Here is a 14,396-nt window from a genome sequence, read left to right on the forward strand (position 1 = left end):
TAAAGACTTTACTTATGTATTCATGAGAAACAGAGAAAGGCAGAGACATAGGCAGAGGGAGAAGCAGGCTCCACGCAGGGAGCAGGGAGCCCAATGTGGGATTCATCCAGGCATCCCGGGATCACGCCCTGAGCCAAAGGCAGATGCTCAACCACTGAACCAACCAGGGATCCCATTAATGCTATTTCTTAAACAGCAAGATTAGCTGGTACCTTTTCAGATATCTGGCATTGTATGAGGGCAGAGAGTAACAAAGATAAGGAGACAGGTCTGTCGGGGTTACACACAAGTAATCTCAACACTATATGACAAGCATCATATCAAACACTTGTAAGCAAGAGTTAAGGAAGCAGGCAGAAAGGCGTCTAAGACGGCTGGCTGGAGCATTCATGTGGCGTCTTAAAGGCTGGGGAGTAGTTTGTGGCAGGGAAACGAACACTCCAGCTTCAGAAGGCCACTCACACGAAGACACAAAGAATTTGTCCTCTTTGGGTAACAGTGAGATGCAGTAGGCCCAAAGGTCTGGAGACTGTAGGTAAGTAGTATACACGGCCTTGCTGGCAATGAAGAGCCACCACAAATTTTACAAATAGGAATGTACTGTGGTCGGTCCCCTGGTTTAGTAAAACACCCCCTTTTTGTGTGATCCTTACTCATTATCCTCTTCACCTTGTCTTGCTCTTTTTGCCAGATGCTCATCTTCTAATGCTGTTAGATCCTTAACTTCTTTCTCACTGGTAATTATGCTAAATACTAAAACAAAAAGAAAAATGTCATAAGCTAACACAGTTCTTAAACTTCACTAATAATTCAGCTCTAACCCTAAAAGACTCACCTTTATCTACCTGAATCCTAAAAGCATTTCTTTTTCTTCGACCATAGTCTACACTGAAAAACATAACAAACGTCTTAGTACAGGGATCTCCACCAACATTTTCTCATTAAACTCAATCTAAATTGATGACATTAATTTGCAAACATGTAAGCATGTCACTGTATTCACACTGATCGTAAGCTTATTTTCAAGCAACTTCTGAGTTTACATTTTCTCTACTGTAAATTTTTCTGGAGTAGAGATGGGCTTACACCATCAGGAATGCTGGCCGCTTGTACAAGAGGAGACAGAGAGGACGGATGAAGGAATGCTGCTGAATTCCTGGGATTCTACAGGATGGGCCATTCAACTGTGGACGCACTTGATCCTTCACAGAAAGGGATGAACAACTCTAAAGGGGGCTCAGAGGTTGGGGCCTGGGTCTGGGGAGTGGCACTATCCTCCTCGGTTCCAAAGGGCAGGGCAGCCATCCTAGTGGGCCCACAAGACAGAGCACTAGAACAAATTAATCCAATATGACTGGTGTTTTTGTAAGAGTAACAGGGGCGCCTCGCTGGCTCAGTTGACGGAGCACATGACTCCTGATCTCAGCTTTGTGACTTTGAGCCCCACATTGGGTATACAGATCTTAAATAAGAGTAAGAGATTAGGATACAGACAGATGCACAGAGGAAAGACCATATGAGGACAAAAGGAGAAGACGGCCACCCAAGAGCCAAGAGACCTCAGGAAAAACCAATCCTGCCGGTCCCTTGATCGACAGCAGAGTTCCAGCCTACAGCTCTGAGGCCTTGACCTTCTGTTGCTTTAGCTCCCCAGCCTCTAATACTTTCTTACGGGAGTCCTAGCAAACTAGTATACTAAGGAAGACAGAGACTGCAATGTACAGGGTGGTGATAACTCATGGAGTGCAGTGTCATGAAAGCTGGGGTCAGAGATGCAAGAGAAAAACAGAATCTTCTTAAAAAAAAAAAAAACACCTGAATATTTAGGGGAGAAGCCTAGAGACATTTTGAGGTAGCCAGGAAGATCATGTCTCATGGTTTTGATTCTTTAATGAGACAGGAAAAGAGGCACCACTCCTGATTAGACTGTATGGTGCTGAAAGAGAAGCAATAGCTGTTCCCCTTAGTCACAAGGAAAGTGCTCTGCATATGATACATATTTGGTAAATCTATGTATAACTAAACTGAATCCTGAACTTATGGACTGGTAAACTAGTGCCAGCAGCGATTACTGTCAACTCGGAATTCAGGCAGGATGGAAACTAAAAATAAAGGCAAAAATCTGGAGACTCCATCTCTTTACCTGTACATTCTTTGTAAATCAGATGCTAAGACTCCGATGTCCACATATTTGCCACATCTGTTACTGCTGAGGTACTAAAACAGAAAATATGACATTCAGTACTCAGTGTTTCAAACTCAGTGATTTTAATCAGAGATTGAGGTATTCAAACATGTTATGCTTTAATATAAACTCTTCATTGTTAAGTGTTTCAGAGACAAAAAAAAAATCACTAAATAATGATCAAGTCTGGAATCAGAGAATTAACATTTTTAATCACTATGAGAACACAGTAACAACAACCAGAATAGCTATAAGGTAGTTAGGGGTTATTATATCCTAAATTCCGAAATACCCCAGAACAAAGCACTTTAGCTCACAAGGGCATAGGGGCTACTATAAATCTGAGGGAGCATTATAATATTTGCCACCTGACCATCACTGCAGGAACTTCACGTCTGAGACAATTCATGATTTCGATATGAAATCACCTTTGGATGATGTCAGATCTTTGCAAAACTGGGTTTTCAGCAGTTGCTATAAGTAAAGCCCTTGCAAAAATTAGTGTGGAACAGGAAATAAGAGTGGCAGGGTCAACCTGACCCAATAGGCACACAAGCCCCACTCTTAAGTGGGATTACTTAAGAATGAAACACAACTGTGTTAATTTTCCTTCAGTTTTTATGTATTATGTTTTCAAAAAGCTACTAAGTTATTTGCATTAAACAGTCATGAAGGGGATCCCCTGGGTGGCTTGGGTGGTTTAGCACCTGCCTTCGGGCCAGGGCGTGATCCTGGAGTCATGAGATCAAGTCCGGCATCAGGCTCTCTGCATGGAGCCTGCTTCTCCCTCTGCCTGTGTCTCTGTCTCTCTCTCGCTCATGAATAAATAAAATCTTTTAAAAATAAATAAATAAACAGTCATAAAGTGGCTTGGATCTAACTACTTAATAAATGTGCCTGGAGGCACCGTGAAAAAAATCTTAAGAAACTGAGGGCCTCAAGCACTTGCTGTAGGGCTTTGTAGCAGCACTCATGGTCCCATGAGGGATGCCAGGCTTCCCACTTTATAGATGAGAAAGGCTCAAAGAGACGTTGAAAAGCTAATTACCCACTTGGCAGCACATACATCACAGGGCCAGATTTGAAACACGGGATGTCTATCAAAGTCTGGGTTTCAATGCTCACTAGTCATCCAGTCAAGGATGCCTGACTTCATAGAGCACCTTCTTGAGAATCCCAAACACAGGATAATGGTCTCTGCACCAATGCCTCCAGTGACAAGAGACCAGGTGTCCAAGGCAGTCCTGTTCTAGGTAATCTTCCCCTGCCCTGGACTCCTAGACCATGCTGTCATTTACTACAGTTAATTCTGAATTATACATATTTGTGTACATCTTGTACCCACTACAAGTCAAACAGTTCCTTGATGGCAGCAGAAATAAAATCACTTTAATCTGCTAAATTTCAGGATGGTTTGTCACGTAACAATAAAAATAACTGGTGTGCTAGGTACAAGGAGACAAATGTACTATTTGTGGGAAAAGGCCTAAGATATACCACTGGGTGAAAAAAGCAAGCAGCAGAATAGATGCAGATGAGTCTGTGTGGATAAAATATATACACACACAGAAGTCATACAGGCGTACAAAATTTTAGATACAATAGAAACTCTCTATGGTTACCCCTACAGAAATGAAGACAAAGGGATGCCTTTTCTTTTATGCCCTTCTGCCCCTTCTATTTTAAACCATAAAAACCTATTGTTTTCATAATGAACCAAAGTAAAAGCAATAGAGGAAAACAGATAATGTGAAATGGTGAAGAGTAGTCCCATACCATGAGAGCAAGGACCACTGGAGTTAGGAGTCACCATCCAGACATCTACTGATGAAGTGAGGCAGCACGTGGTGGGGACACCGAGAGCCAGCTGCGGGCTGCAGGAGGGTCAGTGTGGTGAGGACACAGAAAGCAAGAGGGAGCAAAAAGAGCATGAAGAAGTAGACGGGGCCCAGAGTACATGACTCTTTAGGATGGTTTTTCCCCAGATACTATGGGAGCCCACTGCAGGGGGTTTTGAGCAGGACCCCGCCAAGCTCCTTTTAAAAGAACCTCCCTGGCAGCCCGGTGAAGAACACACCTTACGTAGATAAAGCGACCACAGAGATCCGCAGTCAACTGTGCTGTGATGGTGGGAGGCGTGGCTGGGCCTGGGGTATGGTGATGGGAAAGCCAAATAAAGCGCCAATTCATTGGTTACAGAAAGTGAAACAAAGGAGTAGTAATGGTTGTTAAGGTTTCTGGCCCTGCCTACTGGACACTACTGGTAGTGTCATTTACTGAAATAGAGAACACTGAGAAAAGACCAGCTTGGAGGAGAATATCTAAATATCAAGTGTAGCTATGTTGTTGGAGATGCCCACGAGACATTCAAGAGGAAATGTTGAGTACACTGTTGGATTTTTTTTTTTTTTTAGAGGATTTTATTTATTTATTCATGAGAGAGAGAGAGGCAGAGACACAGGCAGAGGGAGAAGCAGGCTCCATGCAGGGAGCCTGACATGGGACTCGATCCGGGTCTCCAGGATCGCGCCCCGGGCCAAAGGCAGGCGCTAAACCACTGAGCACCAGGGCTGCCCCACAGCTGGATTTTCAAGATAAAATCCACACTGCACACATGAGTCTTGGAAATAAAGAGTAGGTAAAGTGAATATATAGGGGCCCCTGGGTGGCTCGGTCGGTCAAGAGTCTGCCTTTGGCTCAGGTCATGACCTGAGGGTCCCAGGATCCAGCCCTGTGGGGCGCCCTGCTCCCGCGGAGTTTTCATCTCCTCCTCCCTCTGTACCCCACACCCCCATGCTCTCACCCTCTCTCTCGAATAAATATAAAAAAATAAAGCGAATATGTTTTCATTGAATTTATGTTTACATATTCACAAATACACGTATACGGCATCTTCTATTTGTATTGTTTTTTGGCGAACGTATAAATAGTATACAGGTAGTGTTTAAAGGCTCTGGACCGGGTGACAGCACCTAGGAGGACGGAGAAACGGCACAGGAACACTTATTCAGACTTCGGTAGCAAGAGACCCATCCGAAAAGGAAACTGCAGCACCGGCCAAGTAAGAGTAAGAGCATCCAGCTTCCAAAGTGCAAAGTGAAATCTCTCCCTCCTCCTTACGCCGCTGGGGGCTGCGCCACTGCAAGCTCCTCGGCACACATCGCTTCCTGCAGACGAGCGTACACCGGGAACGCGGCGGCCCCAGAGCCTCTCCAAGGTCAGAACCCGGCGAGGCACCTGCGCGCCGCGCCGCCGGCTCCTCCCGGGCTGCACCCGGCGGGACCCGGCCCCCGGCAGCCACGCCGCGGCCGCAGGGCGGCCCGCACACCCCCGCCCGGACCCGGCTCGCCGCGGGGGCCACCGAGAAAGCGCGGCGCCCGGCGTCTACCTGCGCGACTCGCTGCTTCAGCTTGTGGTCCACGAACCTCGCGGGTCGGGGCTTCATCGCGCGCGTCCGCGCGGCCGCCGGCGGGGAGCGGGCTCCACGGGAGCCGGGGTCCTCGCCGGGCTGCCCGCGGCGATCGCCGGGCCGCCCGCCCCGCGTGCCCGCGCCCGCCCCGCCCCGCCGCCCCGCCGGCCCCCCGCCCCCGCCGGCGCTGTCCCGAGTGAGGAGAACGCCCCGAGGAACAGGACACCTGCCAACGCTGGGGACCCCGTGGGAGCCTTATTTTGCAGGCTCGTCCGGCGGGCCCTGGACGACAAAAGACCCCTTTTGAACAAGGTCAACTTTATTGTTCCCCGCTGCGCGGACACAGGTGCGCCCCGCGGCTCTGGGGACCTGCTGACGTCCGTGCCCGGCTTGGGTTCGAGCGTCGGGTTCCAGCCACGCCTTCTCCGTGCCACGCTAGTATCCGCCAGAATCTTAACAAAACCCGAACCTGAGGTCTCCTGGAACGAGGCGGCCAGGATGAAAACACGGCGCCACCTGGCTCCGCAGGGAGGCCCCACCTGGGAGGAGGGAGGGTTCGGGCCCTGGCAGGTGTGCGCAGGGGAGCGCAGGTGTGCGCAGGGGTGCACAGGGGAGCAGGGGAGCGCAGGTGTGAATAAAGGGGCCCGGGTGAGCAGGGGAGTGCAGGTGTGAGCAGGAGGGCACAGGTGTGAGCAGGGGAACACAGGTGTGAGCAGGAGGGCACAAGTGTGAGCAGGGGAATGCAGATGTGAGCAGGAGGCCACAGATGTGAGCGAGGGGTGCAGGTGTGAGCAGGGGAGCGCAGTTATGAGCGGGGCGGCCCAGGTGAGCAAGGGGGCACAAGTGTTAGCAGGGGAATGCAGGTGTGAGCAGGAGGACACAGATGTGAGCGAGGGGTGCAGGTGTGAGCAGGTGTCCACAGGGGAGCTCAGGTGTGCTTTATCCAGAGACCCGGAGGTCTTGCACTGTTTTCTGCCACTGGCTTAGGGAGTACATGCGGTGCAGGACTACAGCTAGACCCATAAGCGGCCCAAAATTTTGGTGAACATCTGTATTTGCCCGTGAGGTTTTATTATGCAGTTGAGAAGACACAAAGAGACAGTTAGCGTTAACACGCACACTCACATGCACAGTTACCGGCTCTTCTTTCTGTTTGCTTGTTGGTTTATCTTATTCTCAGGATTCCTGTTTGAGATCTAATTTGGCTGATGGCAACACTGTTTATTCAGGTGGGGGGAGGTGGAATTAGAAGCTGGGAGATGCTGGCACACAACCATCTTCTTGCTCAGGAAACCATGGCTTATCTTCCCCTCTGAATTCCAATCACATGCCTCGCTGCCCTTTACAGTGGTTCTTATCCCTACACTGAATAAAAATTCCCACTCTGATACTCAAAACTTAGGTTAACTGGGCTCCAACTTCCTTTCCTCCTTCTCTGCTGTGCATGCCTAGGGCTGCTGTGTCACCGGCAGTGCGGCAGCTGGGAGGAGGTGGGAGTCCTGCTCCCAGGGTTACAGTTACTGAAGCTGCTGGGTACCTGCAGCTCTACGACTTTTGAAAAACTAGCTAGCTACCCAGCTCCGTTGTGGCCTTTCCCCATATTTCCCTGAGTTAAAATCTCTGCCCATTGCATGAATATTCAACAAACATTTATTGAGTTCTCACCGGTTTCAGTCCCTGCCCTGCTCTTGAGTTTTGTAGGGAAGAGCAAAAAAAAAAAAAAAAAAAAAAAAGATAATTGTACCTTTTTATGACATCTTTTCTTATTAGGTTAAGTATTTATGTACTTGATTATATCAAACTTTAGCAGCAAAGACTTCTTGCAGTAATTAGCATAAATAGTCAATGCCTAATAACTGTTTAAATGTAATTTAATTGTGTACATGCTGAATGTACCACATAGAATAAAGATGAAGGGCTGAAGAGCCCAGCAGCATCACAACGGACAGAAAGCAGGCTAGTTTGTGAGTCTGTAATTTGTCGTAGGACACTATTCTACCTTTAGGATTGGCTCGTGGGTGCCTGACCTGTGCATTCACAAAGGCCCTAGTGTTTAGAAGTTCCCCACACTTGGTTTAATGGTCTGCTGTTGTCACTTTGACATTCTTTTTCTTTCTTTTTTTCCCCCAAGTTTAAGCTAATGGGGATCACCAGTCTCTTTGCCTTGAGATCATCAAAGTCATGTGTCCAGTCTAAGAATCTCTAGTGACAAATGGGAGTGTGGTACAAGGACAAGGGTCAGTGAAAGGGGCCTCACTTATGAACCTCAAGGAAAAGAAAGTATACAGCACCTCGACAAACCAGTCCTTGCTTCTCCTTACTGTTTATCTATATCATGGGTTACAAATGTATTTTTTTTTTAATTTTTTTAAATTTTTATTTATGTATTATAGTCACAGAGAGAGAGAGAGAGGCAGAGATACAGGCAGAGGGAGAAGCAGGCTCCATGCACCGGGAGCCCGATGTGGGATTCGATCCCGGGTCTCCAGGATCGCGCCCTGGGCCAAAGGCAGGCGCCAAACCGCTGCGCCACCCAGGGATCCCTACAAATGTATTTTTTAAAAAAATATTTTGGTTAAGGTAATAATATGCACAAGTGTTTCAACATGAAAATCTGGGAAATAGAATGTGCCATCTTCACTCGTTAGTTTTATTGACCATATTCTTGCTGACTCTAATTTTATTAAGAAATTTAATACTCTGACACTCTAGAATTTTAAACTCGTTCTTTTAAAAAAAATTTTTTTAAGGATTTATTTATTCATGAGAGACACAGAGAGGCAGAGACATAGGCAGAGGGAGAAGCAGGCTTCCCACAGGGAGCCCAATGCGGGACTCGTCCTGGATCCTGTGAGCCGAAGGTAGACACTCAACCGCTGAGCCACCCAGGCATTCCATCTTTTTAAAAATTTTTGTATGGCTGACAATAACTGAAAGTAAGTTAATACTAGGTATCAATAATAGAATGCTTGAACATTTTCTGCTGGAATTACTTTCAGTAATTATTGCCCAGAAGACAACTTTCCATCAATTCAAGCATTCAGGTTTTACTGTACCATACATCCCAACCAAAAAGTCACTGACTAGTAGCTTGAGTGCACATGGACCTGAGGATCTTCCTGCGATCATTGAAATGTCCTCTGTTCCTTAATTCCTATCCCCACCTAGTGGTAGCGGCACATTTCCCCTTCTTCACAACCTTTGCCCTGCCCTCCCAGACTTGATTTCTCTAACAAACAGCCTCTAGGCTAATTTTAGCACTGTATAATTTGGGTGATCAAGTCTGGACTCAGAATAGTCCCGATTTTTTTTTTAATTTTTTTTTTTATTTATGATAGTCACACACAGAGAGAGAGAGAGGCAGAGGGAGAAGCAGGCTCCATGCACCAGGAGCCCGATGTGGGATTCGATCCCGGGTCTCCAGGATCGCGCCCTGGGCCAAAGACAGGCGCTAAACCGCTGCGCCACCCAGGGATCCCAATAGTCCCGATTTTTACCTCTTGATGCAGCATAGTTATTAACAGTATAGTAATTTGTGGAAATAAATGAAAATCACCCCAATGAGAACAGGCAAAGGCTATTCAGAGCTCACAATAGCAAGGGCGGCCACCACTGTCACTCGTGTTCTGGGAGGGACTCAATGGAGGCAGAAGAGCGGCTGAGCTTTGTGGCTGGAGCAGGGATGGCTCCCCGGGGTGCCCTGGCTGGAGGCTGTTGGCTGGAAGCTGCAGGACGGCTAACTAGAAGCAGGGCATCCTAATGTGGTGAGTTAGGGGAGTGGATTGGCTGGCTCTGGTTGGTCCTCAAATTAGAAGTTGGGACAAAAACCAGGGAAGCTGTGAGTTACTAGTGGAATCCTGGCCATCTGGGGCCAGTTGTTCTAGGATGTATCTTTTGGCCTTCTGGGCTATTTGCTAGAGGAATGGTCTGATATTCTACAAGCCTGACTACTTGTAGTCAGGTAGTCAGTAGGTAGCAGGCTGGCTTCCTAGGCTGGATCCTGCAGATTGTAAGTCAGGGTTCTGCTTTTATATGCAGTCTGGCTGTTGTTTGTTTGTATATCCAGTGTCTCACCTTTATCTCTCAGAAGGGTCTGGTTTGGACAATATGTGGCCACCCCATGTGTAATAGGTACATGGAGAAAAGGTGAGAGAGTGTGAATGGCAGAGATTTCTTACCCAGGGTCACAAGGGAGGTTGTCTGCTTCCCTGAAGCTAGAGACTGAGTCTGTATCCTTGTTTTCTGAGATTCAGGGAAAAAACTTTTATTTTATCTGGTAAAGACTAATAATTCTGTTCACTAATAAAGTCTGTTCTCCTTTGAGATGATTGCCTCATTCATGTCCATAATTTTAAATAGAATGAAAATAATATTTCGAGCAGGCATGTTATGTTTGTTGTCTCCTCTGTGCCAGGTCTATACTACAAGAGAGTCACAGTCAAACAGATGTGGTCCTGGAGCTTAATATTCTGCTGAGAGGAGCAGGCCACAGGCTGGCAAAACAACTTAAAATTAGAATAATTAGAAATAATAAGGATTTTACGGCCCTTGGAGTAGTACCTTCCAGGAGAAAGTGTTCAGTTGGGGAACATGGTGAAGAAAATAATGAGGAGTGGTATGGAAGAGGAGAGGGAGCCTGCCTCTCTGTCCCAGTGGCCAGGGGAAGACTTTCTGAGAAGGGCACATTTAGGGACCTTGAGGTCAGCAGGGACTGGCTGTGTGAGGAGAGAGGTTCTGGTACGGAGAGTGTGCAAAGGCCCTGAAGCCTTTGACTTGTTTGAGGAACAGAGAGAAAAAATAAACTTCTTTCTGCTTTAAATCACCATCACGTGAAGTTTCTGTCATTTAGAACCAACATTAATTTGAGTGAATGTAGGTTATTTGGGGGAATTTGAAAAGTTGAATCTAAGACTAATGGGAAAGACCAAATGGCCAAGAAGAGCCAAACTCCATTGAGAGGCCAAGTCATTTATTTGTAATAAAATGCATCCATTTTAAGTGTATAATTCGGGGATTTTAAAAATTGAGGTGAAATTTATATAACAAAATATTTCCCTTATAACTACTTTACAGTATGAAATTCAGTAGCTTTTCATACATCTGCAGTGCCATGCAAGCATCACCGCTCTGTAGTTTGAGAACATTTTTCTCAACCCAAGAAGAAAGCCCATGCCATCAAGTCTTCACTCCCAATCCCTCTCCCCAGTCCCAGGAAACCACAAAGCTTCTGTTCTTCTCTAGAGATTCCCCTTTTACCACAGTCCCTGGATATTTCCTATAAATGGAGTTGCACAGTTAGTGACTTTTTGTGTCCGGCTCCTTCCACTTAGCATGGAGTTTCCAAGGCTTACCTAGGTTGAAGTGTGTGTTGGTACTGCATTCCTTCTTGGGGTTGAATAACATTCCACTGTATGGAATCATGTCACTGTATGGATCATGTCATTGATCGATTCATCAATTGATTGACATTAGGATTCTTTCTTCTTCTTAGCTCTTGAGAATAATGCTGCTAGAACACTTTTGTACAAGTTTTTATGTAAATACCTGGTTTCAGTTCTTTTGGGCATAGACTTAAAAGTGGGATTGTGTGACTTTTTCAAATGTGTAACTTTTTCAACATGTAACTTTTTAAACAACAACCAAACTGTTTTCCGAAGCAGCTGCATTATTTTACATTCCCACCAGCACTGCTGGAGGGCTCTAATTTCTCTATATCCTCCCCCAAAACTTATTTTCTGTCTTTATGTTTTTTAGTTGGAACCATCTTAGTGGATGTGAAATGCTATTTCATTGTGATTTTGATTGGTATCTCCCTAAAGTTAATTTCTGTTTTCTTAAGATTTTGTTTTTTTAGTAATCTCTACACCCAAAGAGAGACGCAGCCCCAAGATCAAGAGTCACGAGTTCTACCGACTGAGGCAGCCAGGCGCCTCTAAAGTTAATTTCTTAACCTCAGTTGCCTCTAAAGTTAATTACTTAATGGTTGCCCTGGGATGTATAATTAACATCTTAATTTATAACAATCTACTTTGAGTTAATATCAACTTAGTTTCAATTGTATTTAAAAATTTTGGGGCAGCCCAGGTGCTCAGCGGTTTAGCACTGCCTTCAGTCCAGGGTGTGATCCTGGAGACCTGGGATCAAGTCCCATGTCGGGCTCCCTGCATGGAGCCTGCTTCTCCCTCTGCCTGTCTCTGCCTCTCTCTGTGTGTGTGTCTCTCATGAATAAATAAATAAAATCTTTTTTTAAAAATTGGGGATGGGGGAGCACCTGGGTGGCTCAGTTGGTTGAGTGTCTGACTCTTGGTTTCAGCTCGGGTTATGGTTTCTGGGTCTCAGTTCAGGCTCTGTGCTCAAGGGGAAGTCTACTTGGGATTCTCTCTCTCTCCCTCTGCCTCTTCTCTCCCCCTTCCCTTTGGGCATGTGCTTGTGTATCCACACGTGTGTCCGTGTGTCTGTGAGTGCTCGCTCTCTCAAGTAAATCTTCAAAATAAATAAATAAAACCAAAAAACACTACCATTATATGTATAGCTTTGTCCTCTTAATTACATTGTTATTGTTACATATTGCATCTTTAAAAAAAAAAAGATTTATTTGAGAGAGAGCATGCAGGCGCATGAAGGAGAGGGGCAGCGGGAGGAGAGAGAATCTCAAGCAGACTCACACTGAGTGCAGGCCCTGACAGGGTTCAATTTTACAACTCTGAGATCACAACATAAGCTGTAATGAAGAGTCTGCCACTTAACTAACTGGCCACCCAGGTGCCCCACGTATTACATCTTTATGCATTATGTGTTCCTTAATAACTTTATAATCATAATTTTATATGGTTGGGATGCCGGGGTGGCTCAGTTGTTGAGCATCTACCTTTGGCTCAGGTTGTGATCCCGGAGTCCTGGGATCGAGTCCCACGTCAGGCTCCCTGCATGGAGCATGCTTCTCCCTCTGCTTGTGTCTCTGCCTCTCTCTCACACGCGTGCACAGTCTCTCTCTCTCTCTCTCGTGAATAAATAAATAAAATCTTTTTAAAAATTGTGATGAAAAACATGTAACAGAATTTATCACCCTACACATTTCTAAGTGTCCAGTACAGTGGCACTATCCACGTTGACATTGTTGGGCAACAGATCTTGAACTCTGATCTTGCAGAAGTGAAACTCTATACCCACTAGAAAAGTCCCCATTTCCCCTTCACCCCAGCCCCTAGAAGCCACCATTCTACTTTCTGTTTCTACGAGTTTGACTCCTATAGATACTTTGTATCAGTGGAATCATATAGCACTTATCTTTTTGTGACTGGCTTATTTCAATGTAGTATAATGTCCTAAAGGTTCATCCATGTTATTGTATGTGAAAGGTTTTCCTTCTTTTTAGAGGCCAAAAATTTTCCACTTTACTTATATACCAGATGTTTTTAATCCATTCATCTGTTAGTGGGCATTTGGGTTGCTTCCACCTCCCAGCTATCTTGAACAATACTGCAATGAAAATGGGCATGCAAATAACTCTTTGGGATCTTGCTTTCAGTTTTTTTAAATAGATACCCAGAGGTGGGATTACTGAATCATATGATAATTCTACTTTTAATTTTTTGAGGAACTCCATACTGTTTTTCATACTGTTTTTCATTTTCATACTGTTTCAAAATGGCTGCACCATTTTGCATCGTCACCATCAGTGCACAAGGGTTCCAATTTCTCCACATCATTGCTAACACTTCTGATTTTCTGGGTTTTTTGTTTTTGTTTTATTTTGTGACAGTGGCCAACCTAATGGGGATGAAGTGATTTCACCATTATGATTTTGGTGTGCCTTGGTCTGATAATGGTGTGGGGGATACTTTCATCTGCCTTTTGGCTATTTGTATGCCTTCTTCTTCTTTTTTTTTTAAAGATGTTATTTATTTATTCATGAGAGACACACACACACACAGAGGCAGAGACACAAGGCAGAGGGAGAAGCAGGCTCCATGCAGGGAGCCCAATGTGGGACTCGATCCCGGGGCTCCAGGATCAGGCCCTAGGATGAAGGCAGTGCCAAACCCCTGAGCCACCTGAGCTGCCCGCCACCTTCTTTTCAAACAGAAAAATATCTTTTTGAATCCTTGCCAATTTTGTAATTGGGTTATTTTTATTGTTGTTGTTGAGTTGTAGGAATTCTTTATGTATTCTTGTCAACCCTGTATCACATATATGACTTCAGAGTTTCTCCCCTTTCATCCACAGGTTGCCTTTTTGCTGTTAACTGTTTCCATGGATGCACAGGAGTTTTTAAGTTTGATGTAGCTCCATTCATTTTTGCTTTTGTTGTCTGTGCATTGGGTGTCATATGCAAGAAATCATTGCCAAATCCAACATCATGAAGCTTCCTGTATGTCTTCTCTTGGGAGTTTTACATTTTCCTTTACTTTTAAGGATGATTTTTCTGGATATAGAATTGGTTTAGAATTTTGCTTTGTTTTGTTTTCTTCTTTCATCACTTTGATTCTGTTATCCCATTGTCTTCTGGTCTCCAGGGTTTCTGGTAAGAAATCAGCTTTAACCTTATTGAGATTCTGACTTTATTCTTATTGAGATGCATGACTAGTCACTTCTCTCTTGCTGCTTTCAGAATTCCATCTTTGACTTTAAACAGTTTGATTACATTATGTTTTGGTGTGGGCTTCTTTGAGTTTATCCTACATAAGACTTATTGAGCTTGTTGGATGTGTAGATTCATGTACATACTGGCCATTATTTTTTAAAATATTCTTTCTGTTCCTTTCTCTCTCTCCTTTTCTGGCACTCTCATTATACGTATGT

The 14,396-nt window shown here is 45.1% G+C and overlaps 1 protein-coding gene across 4 annotated transcripts in view; it reads right to left on the reverse strand.

The window, feature by feature from the left end:
- Window positions 1–5,673, reverse strand: part of NVL (nuclear VCP like) — an 82,260-nt gene extending 76,587 nt beyond the window's left edge. For 2 of the 4 annotated variants that reach the window (XM_041767786.1, XM_041767800.1), the window contains exons 1-4: window positions 5,574–5,669; window positions 2,144–2,217; window positions 836–888; window positions 654–753 (exon numbers count right to left, since the gene is read on the reverse strand). In XM_041767786.1, the coding sequence (XP_041623720.1) occupies window positions 654–753; window positions 836–888; window positions 2,144–2,217; window positions 5,574–5,630 (284 nt within the window). In that variant the 5' untranslated portion in view covers window positions 5,631–5,669. Of the gene's footprint in view, window positions 1–653; window positions 754–835; window positions 889–2,143; window positions 2,218–3,961; window positions 4,060–5,573 lie in introns of all 4 variants that reach the window. The other 2 variants (XM_041767797.1, XM_041767778.1) reach the window with 2 other exon arrangements.
- Between the last annotated feature and the right edge of the window lie 8,723 nt (window positions 5,674–14,396).

The sequence above is a fragment of the Vulpes lagopus genome, chromosome 1 (assembly GCF_018345385.1).
Source record: "Vulpes lagopus strain Blue_001 chromosome 1, ASM1834538v1, whole genome shotgun sequence".
Classification (NCBI taxonomy): domain Eukaryota; kingdom Metazoa; phylum Chordata; class Mammalia; order Carnivora; family Canidae; genus Vulpes; species Vulpes lagopus.